The sequence below is a fragment of the Accipiter gentilis genome, chromosome 29 (assembly GCF_929443795.1).
Source record: "Accipiter gentilis chromosome 29, bAccGen1.1, whole genome shotgun sequence".
NCBI lineage: Eukaryota > Metazoa > Chordata > Aves > Accipitriformes > Accipitridae > Astur > Astur gentilis.
In genome coordinates, this window is record NC_064908.1 from 4,505,713 (window position 1) to 4,530,370 (window position 24,658).

At 57.1% G+C, this 24,658-nt stretch overlaps 1 protein-coding gene across 6 annotated transcripts in view; it reads right to left on the reverse strand.

The window, feature by feature from the left end:
- The window catches only part of FOXP4 (forkhead box P4), a 62,835-nt gene that overhangs the window by 18,148 nt on the left and 20,029 nt on the right, over positions 1-24,658 (reverse strand). For 5 of the 6 annotated variants that reach the window (XM_049832690.1, XM_049832691.1, XM_049832692.1 and 2 more), the window contains exons 2-5: positions 20,819-21,038; positions 11,732-11,821; positions 3,089-3,211; positions 982-1,068 (exon numbers count right to left, since the gene is read on the reverse strand). In XM_049832690.1, the coding sequence (XP_049688647.1) occupies positions 982-1,068; positions 3,089-3,211; positions 11,732-11,821; positions 20,819-21,022 (504 nt within the window). In that variant the 5' untranslated portion in view covers positions 21,023-21,038. The remainder of the gene's footprint in view (positions 1-981; positions 1,069-3,088; positions 3,212-11,731; positions 11,822-20,818; positions 21,039-24,658) is intronic. The other variant, XM_049832695.1, reaches the window with a different exon arrangement.

A 24,658-nucleotide genomic window follows, 5' to 3' on the forward strand; every position in this document is an offset into this window, starting at 1 on the left:
GGGAAGACAGAGGGGCAAAAATATAGAAGAAAAGGGAAGGGAGCGGTGCTGTCTGCCCGCTGCCGGTCAGGGTCGACGCCCAGCCTCCGTGCGACCGACACATCCCCAAAACCGAGCATTGCTGATACAGCCACAACGCCTCAAAGCGCATTACTCTGGGAAAGGACAGCAAAACCTGTTGTGTAAAGGGAGTTATACAAGATTGATGCAATCACACCAGCATAAAACACTTCTCCACCAGGCAACCACCTCCCCAGCAAAGGGCCCACCGCTGCTGACCTGGTCACAGCATCCTCTGCTTTGAGCATCTCCCATGGGAAAAGCCCTTTGCTGGCATCGCTGCTATTTCACGCAGCGCTTACGTTTTGCAGAACCGCCTTTCCAGGCAGGAAAAGCCCTGGTTTGGGTTCCCACCTGACCAGCCCTGCCTGCCTACTTGCCAGGGTGCTGCCGTGCCAGCTCAATCAGGACTGGGCTGCCCGACGTGAGCTGTGCCAAGACCCAGGCAGGGCCAGCACGTCAGGCAAGGGCTGAGCCGAGCCTCCTCTGCCCCCCGCACCGCAAGGAGGATTTGGGGAGCCCTCGCTCTGTGCCGGGGGGGGGGGGGGGGGGCAGCGACCTGCCCCTCCTGCCGGGGAGGGTCCGGCGGCTCTGCCGGAGCTGCCAGCCCACACTCGCTGACTTCACCGCTCCCCACACCCAGCCCATAGTTTCTAGACGCGCCAACAAGGATGCGGCGCTGAGAACGATGCAGCTCGGTGCACGTGCCAGATCATAGATAGGGAGGAAGAGGAGGAACTCCCAGCACCCGGACCGGCTGCCCCAGCACCCCCCGGGAGCAGGATGCCCCTGTATCCCATCCTCGCTGGCTCCCAGCCGGCTGCCCTGGGTGCTGGGATTCACGCACACCTTGTTTTGTGCTGGTCCCCCTTTTATTTGCTGCCAGATCTGATGGCCCAGAACCCATCTGCATGAGCTCACCTCTTTGGGTTGCTGCTTTCCGGCTTGCTGCTGTGTCAATAGCTGCAGGTGAAGCTGCTCCTGTTGCTTCTTGTAATATTCCTGCAACTGGGAGGGAGGGAGGGATGGGAGGGGAGAGAGCAGCCTGGATTAGCAGCAGGAACACCTTGTTCACATCTCCCTGCCCAGCACTACCCCATGCCCAGCACCGAGCTTTGCCACAGCCATGCCAGCTCCTGGCACCATGCTGTCAGGGCAGGCTCTTGGCTACAGGTTATCTTAAGCACCCACCGAAGGAGTCACGGCTGCAGAAAAAGCCTTGGCCACACGCTCCTAAGGGCTCTGGATCCCTGCAGCAAGTAAAATCCCCAAACACCTCCAATGCCAAACCTGCCATTCGTTTTAATGCCAACGGGTTGCCCTGGCTTTCTGCCACCGGCTGCTCCGGGAGCCTCCGCCTTGCCTGGCCTCCAGGAGGAGGGTCACAACCCCCTGGCTCTAATTCCTGTGCATCCTGGGGATTTTGCAGCTGTGCTAGAGGGATTTGTGTTTGATGGGGGAATATGAAACACCAGAAGGTGGGTGAGCCCCTTGAGAGAAGCGGGCCTGGGCACTCTGGCACGTAACGCAGTGTTTCAACAGCAGAGAAACCCCTTTTTTGGCATGGCGGGACCTCAAAACACCCTGGCAAGTGTTGCGAGAGCTGGGGGGGGCTCTTGGCTGGGAAGGGGCCAGCAGCAGCCACGGTCTGTCCGGTGCAACCCCGTGAGCGCTGGGGGCTCAGACGTGCATCCCCCTTCATGGGCACCATGGGAAAGCGCAGGCAACCCGGCTCCTCGCAGCACCCCGGTCAAAACAGAGGGTTTTGCTGGGCCAGTAAAAGAGAGAAAAACACCCTGGCCCTGTGATGAGCCACCGGAGAGGGTCCCAGTCTGCAGCAGGCAGCATCGGGACCTGCCAGCGTTGACGCCAGCTCTCGCCCCGGCCCCTAAATAAACTGTTGGTGATGGATTTGCTGCGTGCAGGGGGGCCAGAGGCACGGGGAGGTCAGCGAGACCCGGCGGCCCCCTCCCACCCGGCCTGTACCCCCGTGCAGGGGCGACGGTGGCGGCTCAGGAATGCCCCTTTGGATGCCGGGAAGCCTTTATCAGCTCGGGGCTGACAGCGCTGACAGCAGCAACTTTGCTTTTTCTGTCGGCGAACAGGTTTGGAAAGCCTGGGTGTTTACCCGAAAGCCAATCAAAGCCAGGTCTCTGCAACATGGTCGAGCGCGGCTGCAGGAACATTGGGTCAGGGGTGAGAGGTGTGATGTTTGGTTTTCTTCTGGTGGAGAATGCGAGCTATTCCGGCCTGGGTTGTTTAATTTGCAGTCGAACGTGTTTCTTTATCCGGCTCCAAAGAGGCTTGGAGAAGGACCCACCCAGGGTAGTGTTTACCCTTTGTTCTTTCCCTGGGGCCAACCTTGAATCCTTATCAGCCTGTTTGGAGTAAACAGGTACTGGAGGCAGGAGGAAGGGTGTGGAGGATGCTTGTGGGATTTCTCCTTCTCTCCCTCCCGCCAGCGGGAGGTGTTTACCCAAGCAGACCTGTTTTGTTTCGGAGTTGAGGTTTGTTGTTTTTTTTTTTTTTCTTCTCTTCCTTCTTCTTTCCCTCCCCGTTGGTTTTACATTTGACAGAGCACTCCAGAAAAGCTAAGCAGGGCCGTGAGAAGCAAACCCACACGCTCAGGTCTGGAGCTGGACCCCGGCACCTGCCCTAAAGCCCAGGCAGCGGCCACGGGGGCTCTGCTTGGGCTCCACTGAGTCAAGAGCATCCACCCGGACTCCAGCTCTTCCCAAGAGCCGGGCAGCCCCAAACCAGCCCTCATGTGGGAGCTTGCTGGGCTTTGAGACCCTGACTCAGGGCAGCAGCATCCAGCTTTGCCAGCACTGTTACTACCTGCAGCTCTTTCCAGCCCTTGGCGCTGGACGTACTCAGAATCCCTAAGGAAATATGGGGGGAACACAGGAGCCTGAGGAGGAAAGGACTCATCTGCCTGCCCCTAACAAGCTCCAGCATTCACGGACACCACTGAGAAACCGCTTGGCCGGATCCGGCCGATGCACAACCAGCCCAGGATCAGGGTTACCTGTTGCAGCATTATCGCCTGCTGCTGCTGCAGGAGGGCCTGGAGCTGGGGCGGCGAGAGGATCTGCTGCATTTGCTGCGGCGTGATCATCTGCGGGGACATCATGGCCACGGACACCGGGACCTGTGGAAAGGAAGGACATGTCACCACTCCCGATTCCAATCTTGGAAAACCTTCCCCAAGTGCCAACAGCCTGCGAGTGCCTCCCACCTCCCAGGCTCTCCTGGAGCAACCTCCGTGCCCCCCATCCCTGCGTCACCTTCGGGTGAAGCCCACGGCCACCAGTCTGGCCTGGCGTGCCGAGACCACCGCTGGGGACGTGGCGATGGCAGGGAGATGCCCCGGCACAGGGGTGAAGCTTCCTAAACTGTGAGGTCCCCGCACCCCGAGGGCAGGATGCTCTCTGCCCACGGGGTCGTCTTTAAATGCAACTTAGCTGGGGGAATTAGGGACTGAGCGGAGCCAGTGGCACATGGGCAGGCAGCTCCAAACCACGGCTCCCTCCTCTCCTGCGAGCACGGGAAAGGTGCCGGGCACCGCTCCTTCCCTCCGGGTCCCGGAGGGTGCAGGGAGGAGGGAAACACCAAGGGAAGTGGGGAAGATACCGATCACCCAAATAACTTTGCAAAGCAGAGCACGGAGGAAGAGGTTACCAGGTTTTCCATAGACACATCAAAGCTTTACCTCCAGTTGACACCAGTAACTCACGTAATTACCATGCCAAGTGGAGGGAGGGCTAAGAAAACCTGCCAACCCCTGCCTTTGGTTATCATAACACGGGTCTACACCCCCGCGGCAAAGAGCCGGGGAAGGTGTCGGTGACGGATCCCAGACCCGTCGGTCCTGCCCAGGTGGAGCAACGCTGCCTTCCCAACCACGGCCATCAAGAGCTGCCTTGTCCCAGCCCTCCGCTGATCCCACCAGCCCAAAGCCCTTCCCAAGGTTCGGGACAGGGTTATGGCTCTGTTGTAACTTAATAACCCTCCCTGGATGTTCCCTTTTCCTAGGAAAGCAGACGACTGTGGCTGGTCTGGAGCAGGGGAGGGGGTCAGGCTGCCTGGCAGCCTCAGGCTCTTTGAGGGGACCCCAGGAGGAGGCGAATCCTTGGCACGTGGGATGCGGCAGAGCCTGAGCCAGGCTCCCGGTGCAAGCCAAGGACCCCATTTTGATCCAAATTAGACGACTTTTCATCCCCTCACTCTCGGGACCTGAGACACCAAGGGACAGCGAAACAAAGCAACCGGCTTCAGAGCACGCGGCAAAGTCCCAACGAAAGCCCGCTACCTGCCAGCCCCTCCGCCCCAGGACCTCCAGCAATGCCCAGACTCCCCAGTCTGGACCTGCTGCCCACCCCGGGGGCTGCCTCCCCGCTCCGGCCACCCTGGTGGGACACAGAGCAGGACCGGGACCCCAGGGGCAGCCCCGTGCAGTCCCTCCCGTCTGCGGTGGGCATCCGGCCGGGCTGGAGCGTGCCGACCTTCAAGGGAGATTGCAAAGGCTTATCTGTTTACTCAGGCATTTTGCTGGAGGGAGGCGTCGCATTGGGAGTTTCATTTGTCGCCGGCAATCCCCCCCCCCTGCCCGCAGCTGCCTTCGTGTCAAGAGTTATTGATTAATTGCTGCGTGTTCACACCCAAGGGCTGCTGCTGGGGTGCCTTCAACCGCTCCGGCTCGGCTGGCAGCGGAGGGCTCCGGAGGCTGCCTCCAGCAAAGAGCCGCAAAACCCTGCGAGGGCTCCGGCGCCCGCCGACGCCTGCCGGAGAGCCGGGAGAACCCCAAGCACCCCCCCACGGCACCAGCACCGGTGAAGAGCCGCTGTTTCGGCGGTCAGGTGCTCCCAGACAGCTGTGCAAAGCCCTCGGCAAACATCTGGGAAGGAGGGAAGCTCTCGGGGATGGCAAGACGAGAGGGAGAGGGGTGCGCGCCCGCTCGCTGGGAGCTAAGCATCCTGCTAATTTCCCTTTGCCAATTCATCAGCTGGCAACGTGCTCGGAATGAGAGCCCCTAATTAATTGCTCACCGCATCCCCCATCCGGGCGGCCTCCCCGCCCCCACCGCCGCCGTGCGGCCTCTCGTACACGTTTGCTGGCATTTTCAAATCGGAGGCATCCTAATTACCGGAGAGTTATAACACCTTCCATTTCTCGCCCAGCGGACTGACACCCTGTCAAGAGCAAAGAGAATTGCCAGAGGTTTTGACAACACTAATTGCCCCTATAATCTAAAAACACAAAGGAGAGGCGATTAGTCGAGAGGGCCCCAGCTCTCGATCCGACACGAGGTTTTCACAATGTTACAAGAAAACAAAAGCGACGCTTTTTAGAGTTTGATGGCTGCTAACAAAAGCAGAATTATATTTTCATACAACCTTTGTCTGCATTAAATGGTTTTTTCTTCCGTGCTTGGATGTGGAGCTGACACGGGGAAACGGTGGCAGCTTCGCGAGGGGGGCGAGGTGTGAACGGGGCGAACCGGTGCCGGTTCTTGCGAGGGGCATCCAGGCTTTGCCGCCTCCCCGAACCGTGGCGGATGCCGAAGCCGCACGAAGAATTTCCACCCCCCTGGCGTGGAAAACATCCCCCTCCCGACTAAGGTTTCCAGGGAGGGTAGGAACTTTCTTTAGGAAAAGGGGAAATTCCCATTTACAGTAAGTTTTGCTCCCGCCGTGGCCATTCATCACGCGCGCCAGTGCTGGGTGCCGGGCAGGCTGCGGTGCTGCTGCCGGCGGCTGACTCGACCCCGGCACGGGGCAGCAAACCGCGGTGCCGCGGTTCTCGGCCGCGGGGCTCCGGTGACAGCCCCAGCTGCCTCTGTCAGGGATGGTGACGGCTGCTGCCTCAGCAAAACGAGTCGGGGGTGAAAACGTCCACCCCCGGCCCAGCCAAGAGCCCCGCGGTGGCACTCGCCGGCAGCTGATCCGCTAACGGGCAGGGGGACGGCACGGCGCGGCCCCCCCAGGACACCAAGGAGCGGGGTTGAGCCCCTTCACCGGCAGCCACGGCACTCGGCCATCGCGCAAGCTTCCCCGCGGCGGGGGACGAGGCCAGCCTGGCGTCCCCGGAATAACACGGAACGGGGGCTTTGGGCGACGGTCACCTCAAAAGCTCGGATCCAGGCGGTCACGGCGGTCACCAGCACAAGGGAGAGACAAAGGGCGCCGAGCAGAGCGGCACAGGCCGGGTACGAGGGGTTAGCTGCACCCAGCTGCCTCCTCTCCATCCCGTCCACCCGGCGGCAAAGTCCCTTCCCGGGTGCCCAGAGCAGCCAGGGGACCGTCCCCGTACCCGGCGGTCGCACCGCATCCGGCAAATCCCTAGGGAAGCCGGTCCCAGCAGCCAGCCCCCGCGGCAGCGGCTGGTCCCCAGCCGACGCGTCACGAGCTGGCATCTGCCAGACACCAAGTCAGGAAGGGTTTGACTCACTCCTTGGCTGGCTGCCACTCCGCAAAACTGCTTACTAACAGCTCCGGCTGCCTCCCAGAAAGCCCCGGCGCTGCGGCTCCGACCGGCGAGCGGGATCTCGAGGGGGTGATTTTCCAGGCGGTCCCGGTTGTAATCCCTCTGTGCCAGAGGATGGGGCGGACGCGGATCATCAGGCAGCGGGTGGAAAACGAGACGGGTATTACAGGGGAAACTCGGCGTTCGGCGTAAGCGCAGAACGACTCTGCCAAAGCCGGCTGAGCGAAACAGGATTTGGCCGGGCGTAACTCAGCAGGATGGGGGAGCGATGCTTTTATTTAAATTTTTCTTAGATTTTTTTTTTTTTTTTTTTTTTTACGGGAAGCAAATTGCAACTCCCAGCCACGAGGCAGAGCGGGGAAAGCCACGGCCCGACGGCCGGTCTTGGCTCTCAGCGCTGCGGGGCTGCCATCAGAGGGACGGCCGCCCTCCTGACCCCCAAGACAGCTGGCTTGGCACAGCACGGGAACCGGGACAGCCCCCATCAGCCTGGGGCGTGCGAGCAAGCCCGCGGTTTGCTGGTTTGCTCAGCCTCAAAGCATCCCTGCACCGACCTTCACCTCCCAGCCGTCACCCATGCCGGGAGGTTGCCGCAGGAGCCGCCACATCCCTGGGGAGCCGGGGGCAGCAGGTCACCGCTGCTACGGGAAGGAGCATCTCCGGGTTCACACCTAAAACCACACGTCCAAGCTCCCGTGCCAGGGCAGGCGCAGCCCAGACCTTGTCCCCTACCCCGTCCCTGCTGACCGGGGGGGGCTCTGGGGCCGCCGGGATGAGCAAACCTCTCCCTGTGGTGGGTGCACGCCAGCTACCTGGGGTGTTCGATGCTTCCCGCAGAGCCCAAGGCGCTGCACGTCATTGTCTCTGATCTAATCTCGAGTTTTAACTCCCAATTAGAAACAACAGCAAACATGTTTGCGCTGTTTTTCTTTTTTTTTTTTTTTTTTTTTTTAAACACCCTTTTCAAATCCCAAACCAAGAGAAACAAACCAAGGAGGTCGGTGAGGGAGGCTGGGAGCCGTGAACATAAGGGGGAGAAACAACCAGCAGCTTTGGGACTGCTGTTTTTAGGGGCATGGGATGAGCAAATCCCCCCCCCCGCCAGAGCACCCGCTTCTCGCTGCTGCAGCTGGACGAGAGCAAACCTTTCACTTCGAGTCCAGCCAAAGCGCATGCAGGCAAATCCACGTGTCCCCTCCTGCGCCCAGCGTCCCTGGGCGAGCTCTGAGATTCAGCCGGCTCAGACCATCTGCAAGAACTTCAAACGCCCGGGGCCAGGCAGTGATGCCACTCACACCACTGTAACTCCAGCTACGGTTATATATATCTTGATGGGTGGTACAGGGCCACCCAAACACTGCCCAGCCTCCATGCCCTCCTCTGCTCACACCACGCCGTGTCTGGACCTTACCAAGATGGGACAGGGACAACAGACCAAAACCTATCCAGGGTCAGAGCAGAAACCAAACCCAGATCTGCAAGGCAGCTCCAGCTCCACGTGCCAGGCTGGGTTTTGAGGCTGTGAGGTTATTTTAGGAATACTTTGAAGAGCCTTAGCACCAAAGGATTAATTGCTTTGGGTGGGGGTGGCAGGAGGAGGGCAGCAGCGCAGGGCGAGCAGCCGCCACCGTAGCCGTGTGGAGGACAACCAACCTCTGATGTTCAACTGTACGCAAAGAAAAGGAGGAATCAATCCCCTGCGTGTTCGACCCAACGTGCATCCTCGTTAGCAACAGCGCGCCCCGCCAGGGAGGCACTAATCGCGCATAATTGGGCTGCGAGTCACTAAAAGTTGAAAGGCAGCTGGTTGGAGGATGCTTGGCGGCGGTGGGCTGGAGAGCTTGCTGCCTGCAGCCCCTTCCTCGGTACGGCCCTGCCGTGGTTTTTGGGGTGAGCTGCCGTCCCTCAGCATCACCCGGGCAGGATCCCCGGGGGGCCACGTCTCTTCCATGGGCACAGGGCGCTGGCACGGCTCACCACGCCGATGAAATCGGCGGGGATTGAAGCGACTCCTTTGCTACCCCGTTAATCCAAAACGGCGTCGGTGCCGTCGGGATGGCGGAGCGGGATGGCGGCGGAGGCTCCGGGCTGGCAGAGCTGGGGGCTCTGGGAAGGAGGAGGGGGAATGGCGGGGGGCAGCGGGGATGGACGGCGGTGCTGCAAGTTCAAATGGAAAAATCTAGCGCCACGCAAGCCAAGACGGACGGGCTGCTGTATTTTTTTCCTGGAGAGGGAACGCAGAAGGGCTGGTATTGATCTGTCTTCATTACCCATTTCACTCAAGTTTCAAATCAACAAAATACACTTTTCCGCTCCGCTGCCCTCCCCGCCACAGCAGACAAAAGAAAAGCAATTTCCCGCAGTTTGCTCCAAACTCCTCTCCCCTTCCCTCAGCGTCCTTCAGCCCCTCTCCTATTTCAGAAGCTTTTTAACCTCCGCAAGTTGCTCCCACCAGAGGCTGGGAGACCCCCAGCCCCCCAAAGAGGGTACCCCGTGATTCAGCAGTGCCTCCAAGACAGAAATGCCCCAGCACCAAAAATACACGGTGCTGCCTTTCTAAACACGCTCCAGCACCTCACACCGTGGACTTTACCGAATACCGGCAGCACCTCCCCATGCCGGCAGTACCCCGGGGGGGATCCACCGCTCCCGACCAGCCTCGCGCCGGGGAGGAGAGCCCTGCAGACCATCTGCAGCAAGAGTCCTCAAATGCAACACTTAGTCGGCATCTGCCAAGTTTCTAATAGTTTTAAAGTTGTGAAGAAATAAAACCATTTAAAAATGTTTCAGGGTGGGGTTTTTTGGGTTTTGGTTTTTTTTTTTTTTGGACGTAGCTGTAATTCGAGTGTCAGCTGTGAGGCTCTCCACGCACACCTCCAGGCATCTGCAGGGAGAGAGGGTTCATACTCCAAAAAAAACCAACCCCAAGATCCCTACTGAGCCCAGCAGCTCCTTGTTTGTTTTTAAGAGCACGCCATTGCCGACTGTCGTTAATATTCCCGCTGGCTTGGCGCCCCGTAAACGTCCCGTCCCCATCAGCAAGGTGGCAGGGAGCTGCTCGCTGCAAACGCAAGTGCACGGCGTCGGCGAGCACGGGGAATTTGCAGCGCTCCTGGGTGTTGGGTGCTGGGCGCGGGGGCTCTTGCTCGCTCTGCCGACGCTGGGACCCTCTTGCTTGCTTCGCCTGGGACTGGGGGCCGGGAGCTGGCTGGCAGGGAGCCGTGGGGAGACCACTGAAACAGCTTGTGTCCCCCCCCCCCGAGCAAAATAACTCAAGTGATGTGGAAATCCAGCCCCCAACCATGGGGTCTGTGGCGCAGCCGCACATCAACCGGCAAAGCCCGCGGGGGTCCGGACCGGCACACCGAGGGCACCCCGGTTCCTAAAGGCTGCAATGAACCCCCCGGTCCTGCCGTGCTCCCCCCGTCCTCCCTAGCCAGGGGCTGCTGCAGCCTTTCTCCTCCTCCTCCAGCCGTCCTGGCCAGTCTCATCCACACCACTCTGCCGTTAGATAAACTTCCTTTCAAAGGAGTCTGCTTAATCCTCTATCTCCCCTTGGTCAGATCCCGCTCCAGCTGCCGGCAGGGCTAGTGGGGCCGGTGGGGGGGGGGGGGAGGAAGAGGCCGGTCGCTGCTGAGTTATGAGCTATTTCTGACTCACGTCTACAACTTTCACAAGTCCTTTTGCAACACAGAAAGGGAGGAGGGGAGAGGAAGGCAGATCCAGTTCACTCCGGCAAAGCCACCGGCCAGATGGGCAGGGAAGGGAGGCGAGAGAAAGCGGCAGAGAAGGGGGGAATGGGATGTTTAAGCGAGCGGCGAGCGAGCGAAGCGCGTGTGCATCGCGGCCGGGGGAAGCGGCGGAGGGAGCAGCGAGGGATAGGCAGGAGAAGGAGAAGCGCAGGCAGGAGAAGCACGGCCAGGGACAAGCACCCACGGAGGGGAGCGAGGTGCCGGTTACCGGAATCTGACTTCACCCTCGCTGCCTTTGTCCTTCGCAGACATTTTCCATGCAGTGACTGCATTTCCTTCCTGCAAGCGCCACTGGAAAAAGCCGCCTGTTTGTGCCGCAGAAACCCTGACTAATTCCCGCTGCTCCTACCCGGCTGCTACTTCCCAACCTGGTGGGGCAGCCGGGGGGCTCTGGGCTTCCCCGGCGCCCTCGAGCCCACCCTGGTACTGGCAGCACCGGGATGGCACTTGCTGCCGGCCGAGGTTCGGCCGTGCCCCAGCCGTGGGACTGGCCGAGCCGGGAGAGGAGCCGGCGATTGCCCATCCCAGCCCTGGCTCTTGCCACGCTGCCGTGCTGGCTCAGCCTGGCATAGGCAGGACCTCCAGCTCTGAGAGCGCTTGTGCTAATTACTTTCCTTTGTTAATTAAACCCACGTGGCTCTAATAAGGTAACCTGCTGTTCTCCGATAAATTTAATTAGCCTGAAGGGAGAGCCCCTCTGCACAGCTATTTAAATTGTCACTTTCCATCGCTTGGGCTTTGCTTCTTTCTGCCTCCCCCCTCTCCAGGTTCACATCCCTCTTCTGCTCCTTTCCTTTGGGGGAGGAGGGCAGCAGGGGTGCAAAGGGGAGGTCCCCCCCCTCCCCTATGGGAGCAGGGTGCCACCCAAGGGTGCTGCGCTCACCCAAAGCCCCATTTTCCTGCCAGCGCCACAAAACCCCCACCCAAGCTGGGCTTTTGTCCCATCCTAGCGGCTGTTCCACGCTGGAGGACCTGCCCTGGCTCCAGCCCCAAAGGACTGTCCCTTATCCAGTCCCTGCACCCAGCTCACAGCACCCGGCATCAATCCTGGGGTACTCGGGGTGGAAAACTCGGCACTTCCCTATCCGAAATGCTGTCCCAAGGTACGGTGGCACACGATGGCCTTTTGTTCCCAGTCCTTGCCCTGCCTGGAGCCATCCTTTGCCTTGCATCGCCCTTTCCCACCACGTCAGCACACAACGGAGACCCCCCCCCCTTCCCCCCAAAAAAAAACCCAAACAACCCACCCAACAAATTTCTGGAGGTTTCCAGGGTATTTAACTCTCTGGGGGGCTCCTGGTGTGCTCCAGCCACCCCAAGGACGGAGGCGACGTGTGTTTGCACGTGCATTTTCCCACAGTATCAGTTTGCAGCCGAGCCCTTCCCGAAAAAGGGGGTGACGGGGGGGACACACACACGTCCTCGGGGCTCACCTGCACCGCCGGCTGCTTGCCCTCATTGCTGCTGGGGGAGCTCAGCCCCGTGGCCTGCTGCAGCAGGAACTGGCGTGCCACCTGGAGAGCCTGCAAAAGAGACACAGCAGGGTGGGCAGGAGGAAGGATGCCCTCTTCCTCCTCCCTCCTCCGGGCACGCTCCCCCTCCAGCTCCCCAGAGCAGCGCCCGGACGCGGGGCCGGCCGGACTGGTCCTCCGCGGGTTCGATCCGTGGGGTGCGAGGGATACTCGAGGAGGGCAGCGCTCCCCCACGCTCCCTCCTGCCACACCAGTATGACCAGTACATCCCATTACAGACCACCGCTCTCCAACCCCCCTGGAGCCACGGAGGACCATGAGGACCTGGGGGCAATCCTATCCTCTTCCAAAAAAACCCTGCCCCATCTTCGGCAAGTCACCAGGTCCAGCATCTTCGTGCCTCTGGCAGGTTTTCACACGGGTTATCCCCAGCCTCGGCACAGGCGGCTCCTGGCCAGGCACAACCAGCACCCGACCGAAGGTCCGGCGGAGGGGCCGGCTCCCGGCTCATTTATTCCACCCTTGCATGGAGCCACCGCTACATTTCTGCTGCAGCTGACATCCTTGTGTCTAAAGCTACCGTGTATATTTAATTTTACATCTGATTGTCACGCTGGAGCACCAAAAAGTCCCAGATTCAGTCAGGCCAAGAGCAGGATTACACCCTAAATTAATAATCCACGAATGCATCTGCACAGAGTTTATGGTGATGCAGGAGTTCAGCAACTCACTCAAGTGCCCAAGATGAAACCTGCTTACTTTTATGGGTGTTTGCCTAGAAAGAGTTATGGGTTTCCTTAACTTGTTTGCAGGGATGAAGGTGTCTGGCTGGGAAGTCACACAACAAGCAAAAAAGGGAGAAACCAAAAGAAATTGATAAAAACCACTTGTGGAAACACATGCAGGCACAAGCAACTGTGAGCGAGCCCTGCACAGCAGTGTCGGCAGCCGAAGAAAGTGGGTGAAATTAAGGAAAATCCTGCAAAGAGACAAGAAGGACAGAGGAGCAAGTGCGAGCCGGCAGAAGAGCCGGCCGGTCACCGGCGAGCGTGGCCGAAGGTGAGCGCCGGTGCATGCGAGCCGAGAAAAGGAGCTTCATTCAGGAGCTGGGAGCCAGAAGAGGGAATAAAGCCCTAACGAAAACAACCCTGCGGTACCCAGCTGCTGCTCCAAGACCCGCTTCCTCGTACACTCCTTATTTTTGCTTTTAAAGAATTTTTTTTTTTTTGGGGCGGGGGGATACATTTCTCAACAACCAAGTCATTGTAGCCCTGCCTGCAGGACAGGTTTGCATTAGGGCCCGGCGTGGGGTCAGAGCCCGGCTCAGCGGTGCCGCCAGCAGCACACGGGTTCCCCCGGCTGTCATCACCCCGGCTGTAAATCACTGCCCCGGCTTCCAGGAGGCAGCCGCATGCCCCAAGAAAGGGCTGCTTGTTAATTCTCTGCATTTCCAGCTATAAAGAAGAAAGCCCCCAGCCCATACGCTGCCTCTCCATCCCTCCGTGCCAAATCCACTTGCAAACCGGAGAGGCATCGCCCACAGCGTGGATGCACCTTAATACATCGCTCCCCTCCACTCGCTATTTATTTAACCTCTGCGAACCAAGGAGCACCCACAGCACCCTTAAACAGTTGCTCAATGGAGCATCCGTGAAGACTCATTACCTGCGTTTTAATCAAAAGGTCCCATTTCGTGCTCCTCTCCGCAGGGGTTGCTCAGGAAGAGCGTAGGGGACAGATTTAGAGCAAAGGATGTCCGAGCTCTGCCACCACTGTTTTTTCTGTGAATAAAAGCCTTCCGACCCGCTCCTCGCACATGGACAGGCGTTAGAAGTGCATTTGCAAAATGAGAGGTCATTTTAAAGTTGCTGCCGAAGCCAGAGGCTGTGTGCAGAGGGTTTAGCAGACAGAGCCTTGCCTATTTTATTCACAAAAATATCATTTGCCAGCAAGGGACCCAAACCCAACAGCTGTGCCCCAGACGCAGCACAGGACACCCTCCGCCCTGCCGTGTTTGTCAACATGCACATGCCCCAAAAAAGTCAAAAGCCCAGGAGTTTCAAAAGCCTCTGGGATCGTAACGTCACCCTCCCACGACGAATTGCCAGGGCTGCACCCCTGGGTGCCCCCAGGAGCGGGCAGATCCCGGTGCGCCCAGCGTGGGTGCACCCAGAGCTGCCCCAAGCCCACCGCCTCTTCCCGAGCATCCCTGGCCGGCTGCTGGGGATGCTGGAAAACTGCATGACCACTGACTTGCAAACTCAATTTATCCAAACGATTAAAAAATAAAATCCATGAGGACAAACATGGCAATTTGCTGCTGTGAATCACTGATGGTATGAACCCGTGGTCCAAGTCCCAGAGCCGACGCAGCCCCAGCGCAAGGCACGCTCCTCTGCGGGCATGTTATTTCCCTGTTATTAACAGTAATAGATGTGCATCGGTAATGTGAACACAAAAACCATGTGACAGTTATGACAGCTCAAGGTCTGATATTTTAATTACGTTTTGAAATGAAAACAGTAATTCCAGTTAAAAGCCAAGGGTGGAGGAATTCAATCGACGACTGCTCAGCACCAGCGTGCAGCAGAGCCAGCAGGTCCAAGGCACCCACCCGAGGATGGGTGCCGGACCACCGGCTGCATCCCGCGTGTGCACACCAGCTGCCCAAGCTTCATCTATTTTTCCACGTGTCCGTTTGACAGAGGTGTGCACGGATTTGGTTTCTCCATCTGCACCACGTGAGATTCCTCCAGTGTTTGTAAGGACCATCTCACAGAAGTGATCCGGTGAGGCAGGTCCCTGCCCCAGCCCAACAAAAAACCAGTGCAGCAGGTAGGGAAAACACAGCAAAGAGGGGAAAAAACTGAAGAGACATAATGCCAGCACCCAGGCAAAGTGCTAGGCAGGATTTCTCCCCCAGTCGCTCTTTCTAAACCCCAAAACTGGCTGGCCCGCGGGTGCCACCGAGTCCCCAGCGCCCGGCTGGCTCAGCCCGCCGCTGGCCGCCCACCCCGCGCCGCCTCTCAGGGGGGAATTTAATTCACTCCCTGCTGGCTCTCTCACTTTGTTGTGCTCTGAAGCACGAAATTACAAGATTTACAGGAAAAAAAATGACATGGCCTTACAATTGCACACAGGGGCCTCCCCGCCAGAGCCCCGGAGCTGCCCCCTCCCTCCCTCCCCACCACCCAGCAGCGATTTCCACTTAAGCCTAAATTCAGCTCAGCCTGCAAACGAAGGATGCTCCGGCTGGCAGCGCCGAGAGTCTGCAAACCTGTTGCACGGCTGCCCAAGGCAGGCAGAGTCCCAAGAATTGAATTTTGGGATGCAGAGCCCCGCATTATCTGTATTTGTTACCCCCACCCCATAGGGCAGGAGGAGCAGCCCAGGTGCTGGGGGGGATAAAGCCTTTCTGTAGGGATGAAGGTGTCACCCACAACCGCTCCTTAGGGCTGAGGAGATGTGAAAGCAGAAGGAAAAAAGTCTCCCCATAGGAATGGATGGGCTTTCACCTTCTGGCTCTGTGAACCGGGAAAAAAAAAAAGACTTAAAAAAAAAAAAAAGTATCCTGCTGCATAGCGTTATTCAAGAGTCATTAGCATGTTACCCGTAATTAGGAACGAATGGGTTGTGTCAAATTCATCATGCTCCTGGATGGCTCCCTTTGATCAGCAAATTATCCCATAAAAAAAGTTTGTAATGTCTCAGATGCTTACATCAAGAGCTGATGCAGTTTGGCTTTGCCCTCCCCAAGAGCAGCAGCAGCAACACGTTTCAGCGCTGAGGAAGAGGATGGTGACCCGGACTTTGCTGGGGGTGGCCCACAACTACCCCAGACTGCGCGGGGGCACCTGACACAGCAGGGTTTTGCAGGGAGAGATGAGAGATGCTGGAAGGTGTGTGCTGGGACAGGGAGGGGCTCAATATATAAACCAAGCCTGGGATTAATCCCAGGCACGCTGAAGGCTCTGCCCAGGCAGCACAGCCCCTGCCAGGGCCAGCTCCGAGCTGCTCCCGCGGCACCAGAGGTTTCCCTGCCATGGAAGGGGGCTCTCGGGGTACCCAGCCCAGGGCGATGCTCGCCTCTCCCCGGAGACACCGAATCCCTCCAGTTCACTGGAAAAAACCGAGACTGGATCCTTCCCCTGAATTCAGATACAAGCATCTCATCCTCCAGCGGGGAAGCAGCCCGTTACCCCGGCTTCCACTCAACGTAATTATCATTAATTCTTCCCCCAAAGGCTTGTGCTCCGGCCAGTGGGCCTCCACACCTCCACCCCTGTATGTGACGGAGGCATCCCAGGACGGCAGGAGGGCCAGCTTTTTGCCTGCCTTCCCCACAGCAAAAGCCACAAACTTCCCTTTCTCCCACGGGGAACACCAGGTCCCGTCTGGCCCCAGCGACGGAGGAGCCCGGGGAGAGGAGACAGCAGCTCCCACCCCATTTAGGGTGGCTGACTCACACCTCAGCCCCTCATCCCTGCCTGGCTGCCTTTTTTTTCCTCAAAATCTGCCCAAGCAGAGCCTCGCCGAGGCCTCCCGCTGCCTGGTCAAATTAGGAAGAAATAGGTCAAGAGGTTCAAAAAAAGTTTGCTGAGGATGGAGACATCCATGGGTCTCTCTAAAAGCACAAGCCCCAGCCTCCCAAAAAATCAAATGGAAAATCTTGCCCAGGGTATTTTTAAAACTACCTTATTCTACCAGGTATTTCATTTTACGAGGGTGTACTTTTTAATTATGCTCAGCGGTGCCCGGACGCTCCAGTTGCCGGAGCCAAAAGCAGCGCGCCGGCTGCCTGCCGCGCAGGGGGGAGCGGGTTCACCCGGCCCGCGATGGGGACCGCTGCCCAAAAATAGCCGAGGGATTTTCCACCTGGATGGGATCAAAGCTTTGCATGGGGTTTTAACCTCCAATGAGTGAAAAACCACCCTAAAAATGATATTAAACCAAGAATTTTGCCAGGAGGGAGACAGAGAGAGGATCTATAAAGAGAGTCTGTATCTTCCCTTTTCGTTCCTTTTGGAGGGTAGAAGGAGGTTGGGAAGGGATGAAAAAATGTTTTAAAAAAATTTTTTTTTACACTAACCTCATAAAAATGACATCGTCACATTCCAGAATTAGAGCTATTAAAACAACACACACACGGATATTTTTAGATGGATATTAACGGTAAATGATGCCATATTGAGAAGCACTTCCACCCAGCCCAGCCCTGGTCTTGCTTAACCAGAACCAAATGGCTCCAAGAGATCAAAATTAACAAAAATTACACAATTCTTCACAGGAGGAAAAAAAAAAAAACCAACGTCCTTTTTACAACCGGCTCTGTGCCTCTCTCTCTGCCCCAGCTGTTCTCCCTTTTGCTGCACATGCTAATGCTTCTGGACTTTATTCCTCCACTCTTGACTCTTCAATCCTCGCAGGCGAGGGGTTAAACCCATTTCCACTAATGAAGAACACAAGGAACAAGCTCCTGACAATCCCACCCCATGAAAAAAAAAAAAAAAAGAGAAAAAAAAAAGAAAAAACCCTCCTGCATTTGTATTCAGTAAAATATGAAATATAAATCAAGGACCCTAATAGAGAGATGAGTTTCACTTAAGTGCTCCGGTCTCATTTTTATCTTAAATACCCTAATAATAGAGGATTACACAATATATTTGAGATGTGATCACATGTTTTATGGAACGGTGTCTTTCCTATGGCAGAGAAGTGCCCCTCCTCCCCCATCCACACCCTTCTTGAACTACCAAAAAAGTCCGATTTGCTGCTTGTTTTTAAAAAGTCTTGGTTTTGTTTAATAACTTAACGTTTCTTTGACATGTGTCTGCAATACCCCGCAATTTATTTTTTTTTTTCATAATAAAAAAAACACCGAACAATGCCTGAGCGCCTGGATTTTCCAGATGGCTCCTTTTCCATGGGATTGCAAGTTGGAAAGAGCTACCGTGCAGCCGCCGGGCTCGGGGACTTTCCCCACGATTCCCTCGGCACATCCCTGCCCCGCGCACCTCCAGGCTTTCACCTCCCACCCCCTGAACCCCAAAAGCTGCAATGACCCCCGAGACCCAGCCTCTCTGCACCCCACAGCTTTCAACCCCAGCTCCGGGATAAGACTTGGAGAGCTGGGAATTTTTTGCAGGAATTCAACTGGGAGAAACCCAAAGCATCGGAGAGCAGCGCCCGTTCGGCACACAGCCCTGTGCAACGCCCACCCGTGGGTCTCCCCTGACCGCCCCCCCCCCCAGTGGGGGGTGCAACCCTGCACCCCGATACCCCAGCCGGAGCATCCTTCATCCTTCTCCCACCGCAGGGATGCGACACCCCCATCTCCCCACCGTTCCCGCTTCCTGCCCAGCCTTCCGAGGATTACCGGGAAGGGGATGGGGGGCCCTGGCGTGGCGGGGGGCGCGAGGGGCCAGCCCCCACATTAAAAACTCATTAATGCGCAAAGGCGGCAGGGCCCTTTGGAGCCCGGTTCGAGGATGTCAGCGCGTTGGAGGTCTCGCCACGTTCCCACAGCAACGGCGGTGGGAGACCCCGGCCGGCGGGCAGCCCTCCCATGCCCCCGGCCGACCTCTCCCCTCCGCCAACCCCGGCACAATGCGGGCGTGCGCTATTCAAGCTTTTCAGCCGAATCCCGCCATTGAAATCCAAGGATTTAACCTGAACGCCATCCCCTGGGCTGGGGGGAAGAGGGGAGGGAGGGAGGGAGGGGAGGGGGATGCCCTTTTTCCCCACCCCATCCCACTCGGCTCCCCGCTCTTTCTCCAGACTCTCCGGACCGCGGGATGCTCTGAAGTCGCGTGGATCGGGGCGGACAGCCGGACCAGGCGCAGCCGAGGACGGTGACAGAAAGCTGCGCTCCGCGGTGGAGCAGAGCCAGCGCCGCGGCTGGCAGCCCTGTCCTGACAAAGCCGGGCTGGTGCAGCCGGACATCTGTGTCCTCTTGCTCCAGGGACTCCCCAGAGGCCACAAAACAGCTTCAGGGGTTCCCTGAGCACCCTACAATAATATATTCACCTCCCCTCAAACTCCCACCCAGGACACTCGCCTCCGGGCAGCATCCTCAAGAGAGGTTTTAACCTGAGAAGACCCTGCAAACCAACCTCAGGGCTGTCTGGGTTCACCCTTTCAAAAGGGTGAAAGCAGAGAGACTGCGGGTACCAAAGAAGGTCAAAACCAGCTCGTTTCGCCAAAAGGTGCAAAACCAGCCGAAAACGAGGGCAGAGCACGTGCCCCCGGGGAGCTGCATCGCCCAGGCAAACCCCTACGGACATGGAATTTTAAGTCATCGGTGGCCCTTCAAACTCAGGTTGGGTGGTTGAGCGGTGGGTTTCCACCTCTCCAGGCTTCCTAACATTTCCTGGGGATTTCATATAGTTAAATAAGGATAAGGATTGAGTGTCAGCATTTCAGGAGCTGCGGCGGAGCCAGGACGGAGGAGCTGTCAGACGGGAATAGCCCAGTGGTCCGAGAGCCTGCCTGCGACAAGGGGCGAATGCTGGATGCTCCCGAGGATGGTGTAAAGCCTTCATAAAGCACCTAATTGTGCAAAACTCTATATATGGGGACATTTATTCCTGACCCCAGCTGGTGCTCAGCCTGTTTCCTGAAGCATGAAGATTGATAGTCCTCGGGATGTTTTGTTTTTTTTTTTTTCCTCCCCCCAAGGTGCTGTCATTGCAGATGTCATTTGTTTTTGGAAGTTTACCAAACCCTCTGCCTTAATAATTCCACGTGCCAGCAAGTTTCCCAGGGTAATTACACCGGGAATCCGAAAGAAGAAATGCAAAAGGGTGAAATTAAACATCGGCCGTGCTTTGGGCAGGGCAGGATTTACCAGGTGAGCTCAGGGACCAGCATCCACAGGGATGAGCCAACAGCAGCAGCGCTCTGCATCGCGAAAGCCCCTTTTTTCCTTATTTTCCGGAGGAGGTAACCCCGTTTTACAACCATGCTGCCCACCCTCCGATTTGCACAGTTTTGGCCGCGCAGGAACAAGCATCTCCTATTCCCCCCTGGCTCCGGCTGCCGCTCAGTGAAATTCGGGGCCGCCCTCGGCGTGGGGAGGGGAGCGAGCGGCAGCTCCTTCGGCAGGGGTGACTCGCAGCAGCATTACACGCATGATTACCCTTCAGATCAGGGGAACAGGGGCTTAACTGCGTGAGAAACGGCTGTTATTCAGGTAATGGATTTACAGCACTCACTACTAAAGTATCAGACACAGCAATTTTTTACAGCTTTCACGCTGGAATTTATGGCTCAGGGAGGCGATCTCCATACGAGGCAGGGATCATTGCCTTATTTAGTATCCGAGAAGGAAAATTTATGTTTTTGCCAAAGTTTGTTTTGAAAGGTAACCTGCAGGCACGCACACACGTCCCCCCTCCCCACAGCCGCCCGGGCGTGCGTGTTGCAAGGGGCGATGTGTGCCACGCAGCTCCCGGGCACGGGCCCCCCGAGGCGCACACGCGTGTGCTCAAGGACAAAACCGTTGCGTGCACGTGTCACGCTCGCACGTGTTTTAGGCCGCGCGCGTGAAGTTAATTTTTCAGCTGAAGGCACCAGGAGCCCCAGAGAACGGGAGACCACCTCCGGTCACCCACCTGGGTGACCAAATACCGACGAAGAGAAAACCTGCTCCTTATTTTACAGCCAACAGGTCTTCGCTCTGCTCTCATGACCCTCCTCCTTCTCCTGCACCACTTTCCCCGCACTGACGGGGTAACAGGCAGGACCCCCCCCCCCAAAACACAGCCACCTCTGGGGCAGCAGGCACCAGCCCACGAGCCGCACGGACGGACGGGCTCCATCTCCTGTGGGATGTGCACCCCAAAGGACACGCGCCTGCTTTTTGGGGCAGCGCTCGCATCCCAACTTCAACAGGGATGACCAAGCCTAGCGCAACCCATGTCCTCGGCCAGCCCCGGAGACGAGGGGAGGGTAAATTTGGGTATTGCCCCCAAACCAAATCCTCGAAGGACCCGGTTCCACGTTGCCTGGCGTAAGGCAGGAGGAAGCGGGGCGTCCCTCCTATCCTACCTGCTGCTGCTGGAAGTGCAGGAGCTCCACGGGGCTCATCTCGCCGTTGGTCTCGCCGCTCGCGGCTCCTTCGCGCCCGCCGCCCCCTCCGCCGCCGCCGCCTGCGCCGCCCCCGCCGCCATCGGGCTGGTTGCTGAGGCTGCTGACCCCGTTTTGGCTGGAGGGAGTGGACCGTATCGTCTCCGAGGCAGATTCAACCATCATGACTTGCTAGCAGGACCTGAAGGGGAGGAGGAGAGAGCAGAGGCTGAGAAAAAAACCAAAGAGTCTGAAATCCCCGGTTGGCATCCCCATCTCCGCCTGCCCCGTGCCCCATCCTCGCCCCGCACCGGCTCCGATCCCCGCGAGGTCTGGCGGTGAGACGCAGGGATGGGATGTCAAATGCCGGCCAGTTTTAGCTGCGTTCCATTTACTCCAAAAAATAAACGCGCAGCAGCGTGAGCTGCCACGAACAGGCTGCCGGCCCTGTACAGCACCGGGGCAAAGCAAGTGCGACCTGTGTCCCTTAGGAAAACACGACGTTTTCAGCTTTCTCCCAGTCTGATACAAGACACAAAACCCCAAGACCTGGGCAGTTTTCACAGAATCCCCAAATATTTCATTTTCAGATGCTGGAGACAGCAAAGCTAAAGTTTCAGTGAGGCTGCACACCACGCATGTGGAGCCTGCACCACATATTTCACTGTGAAAATCTCAACAAAGTTGACACTTTTCCACAAAGCGCTTCACCTCCCAGCGAACCAGCACTTCCCAGCAGGAAAAACCACCGGCAGAAAGTCTGCCGCCAGGTCGAGGAAGCCCAAAGGTACCGCTGAGCTGGGACACAGCAAAATGAGAGCACGGTGGCACCCCAGAAAACATCACTCAGAAAATCCTCCCTTTCTCATGGATGCCTCCATGCACCCCCCCGTCCTGCTGTACCCCTCAGATGCCCTGGAAGGACCAAGCTGGGCGCTTCGCCCTTCAATGCAGAACGCAGGGGCCACAACGCCCGCCGCATTTTCAGCCCGGCGCGAGCCCCCCGCAGCCGCGGTTTGAAGCTCTTGCACTTCATTTCATGCAATTACAGGCTTCCCTCTCGCAAGGCAACAGCGCAACGCTTTGCCTCTGTGGATGGGTTTTATTCCTGTAAACTCGCCCTCCCCATCACCCCGTTACACCCGGGGCACAAGGGCAGAACTGCCCGCACCTCGCCGCTCCTCCCCGGGCCCCGGCTGCGGGGCTCGTGTTAGCAAGCGTGCCCGTGGGCGCTGCAGCAAACCCGGGAGCAGAGTCGTGGGGTGCCAGCAGCCTCAAGGAGTTGAGGGAAACCATCCGGCACCGGGAGAATCACAGGCTGGAAAAGCTGCTTCCACCCCAACGCACGGCCGGCTGCACGAGAGCTAGGTGCTACGTGCATCCCTTATCCCCCCTGGTCTTAAATGCTCTTTAAATTAAGGCAGATGGGCTGGGGGGACACGACTTGCGAGGAGTTACAGGGCTTGGCTTCAAAGCGATGAGACGAAGAGTCTTTGCTCAGTGCGGTTTGATTAGTGGGCAGGTTGTTAGCTGTGAACCTGAGGGTCCCCTTTTCTGGGAGAAACTCCTGGATCCAGGTTGGCACTGGAGGAAACACAACCACGGCGTCCAGCACCAAACCAACACAACCACGGCGTCCAGCACCAAACCAACACAACCACGGCGTCCAGCACCAAACCAACACAACCACGGCGTCCAGCACCAAACCAACACAACCACGGCGTCCAGCACCAAACCAACACAACCACGGCGTCCAGCACCAAACCAACACAACCACGGCGTCCAGCACCAAACCAACACAACCACGGCATCCAACACCAAACCAACACAGCCACGGCGTCCAACACCAAACCAACACAACCACGGCGTCCAGCATCAAACCCCGCCACTCCAGCCAGCAACCACCGAGCCCCCCGGGGCCACATCCAGCCCTGACGCACACACAGAGTGATCAGGAGCACAAGAAGCCCCATCGGAGCCGAGGGTCTCTCCCTCCTTCCCAACACACACTCTGCTCCGTGGAAAAGCAGAGGAAACAGTTTTATCTCATTCGATCCAGCTCCTTCCCCATCGGCAGGTGCCAGAGCGGATTTGGTGTTTGCCCACCGGCACTCGCAGCCCACTGGCGAGCTTGAAACAGGAAGGGAATAAAGAAAGAGGTACGGGGAAAAGAAATACTGTTTCTCCCTTTTTCTTCTCTTTTTTCCCTGTCTTCCCCCCACCCTCCCAAAAGACAGAAAGACAAACCGCGAACAACATAATTGCTGAAATGTGGCGTGTAATAATAGCTATTCAGAAGCTGATCATTCATATTAAACAGGGTGAAGCAAGCTTCTCATTTGCATGTTTGAGATTATATGCATTTCAAAAGTCATTTCCGCAGGGTATATGACTGACATTAATTCCCATGTGGAGCTGCCGGCTCCCTCCTGCCATCCTGGTGCTACCAAACCCGTGCAGGGTGACACACCGGTGGCTGCGGGAGAGTTCAAGGTTAACGGGATTACTGGGCTTTGATTTTGTTTGAAGTGCAGGAGCTGGGTGCTGGGGTGAGAGCGTGGCACAGTTGGAGCAGCTTCCCGGGAAAGGATGGGATGCTCGCCTACGGCCACTGCGTTAGGAGCTAAAAAGCTGGAAGAAAGAAAACACCTTTTGCCTCGAAAACTACATTTGCTCCTCCCCCCACACCCAACATCAAACAAGAGCCCACAGAAATATTAAATTATTGCTGTTCCTTTTCTCATTTTCCTTCTGAAATCTGCCGCCTGCTCCGCGTTTCGACCAGGCGAGCGGCCCCAAAGGGAAAGCCAGGTTCTGCCCGTGTCCGGCAGTCACAAGGCATCACCGTGGCCAGAAACTCAGCAGGATTCAAAAAGGGATTTGACTTTTATACGGAGAACAAGAATATCCAGAGTTACAACAGGAAGTATTAAAAAAGGAAAAAAAAAGAAAAAAGTTTTTGGAAAGGATATAAAACTTTCCTGGCTTCAGGGCTTAAATTGAAGCTTAACTATTGGGAATTAGGAGGAAATCTCTTCTGGTGGAAGAGCTGTAACCATGGTCTTGCTCTGTCATCCCTGGCCCCTGCCAGAGGCGGGATGCTGGAGCAGATGAACCGGCGCTGGGGTCCAGCCGGGTGATTCCCGCAGCCCGGGACACCAGGCCAGTTGGGTTCCCTCTCCAAGTCTAGTAAAACTCGACTTCCCGTTCGCAAACCCTACTGGGATGCTGGTGTGTCTGGGTTCCCAACACTGCAAGGGAAGTAATAAAAGAAAGTAATAATAATAATGAAAATATTTCCATTCATATAAAAGTTTTACAAAACCTTAAAGAAAAAAAAACGAAGCCAGTGTCTGCAACATTATAAAGTCGATTTAAATTAGGAACGAGCACTTTTCCAGCCAGGACTGATCCGGGATGACTGAAGCCGCGTTGGGAAAAGCAAAACCTGGCTGCGCGACCGGCTGTGAGTGCTGAAGCACACGTGCATCTCCGCACACAGACGGGAGGGCTCTGAAGCATCCCAGCTCCCGCTTTTCATCTATTTTAGTTCAAACGCATCCAATATTTTAGGGATTCTCCATACACTGGTATCCAGAGGGTCTAATCAGGATCAGACCTTCCCCCAGGCATAAAGGCAGGGACCCTGTCCAGACAGTCATCGCAGAAGATACAACACCCAGATAAAGTAGAAAAAAGATGGTTTTACTTAAAAGGGGAGGGGAGGAGACCCCTCTAATGGTGACGAGCAACAGAAGCTGCGCAAATGGATTGCTAATTACCATTTCAGACTCAAAATCACTTCACTGAATAAGCACTCTG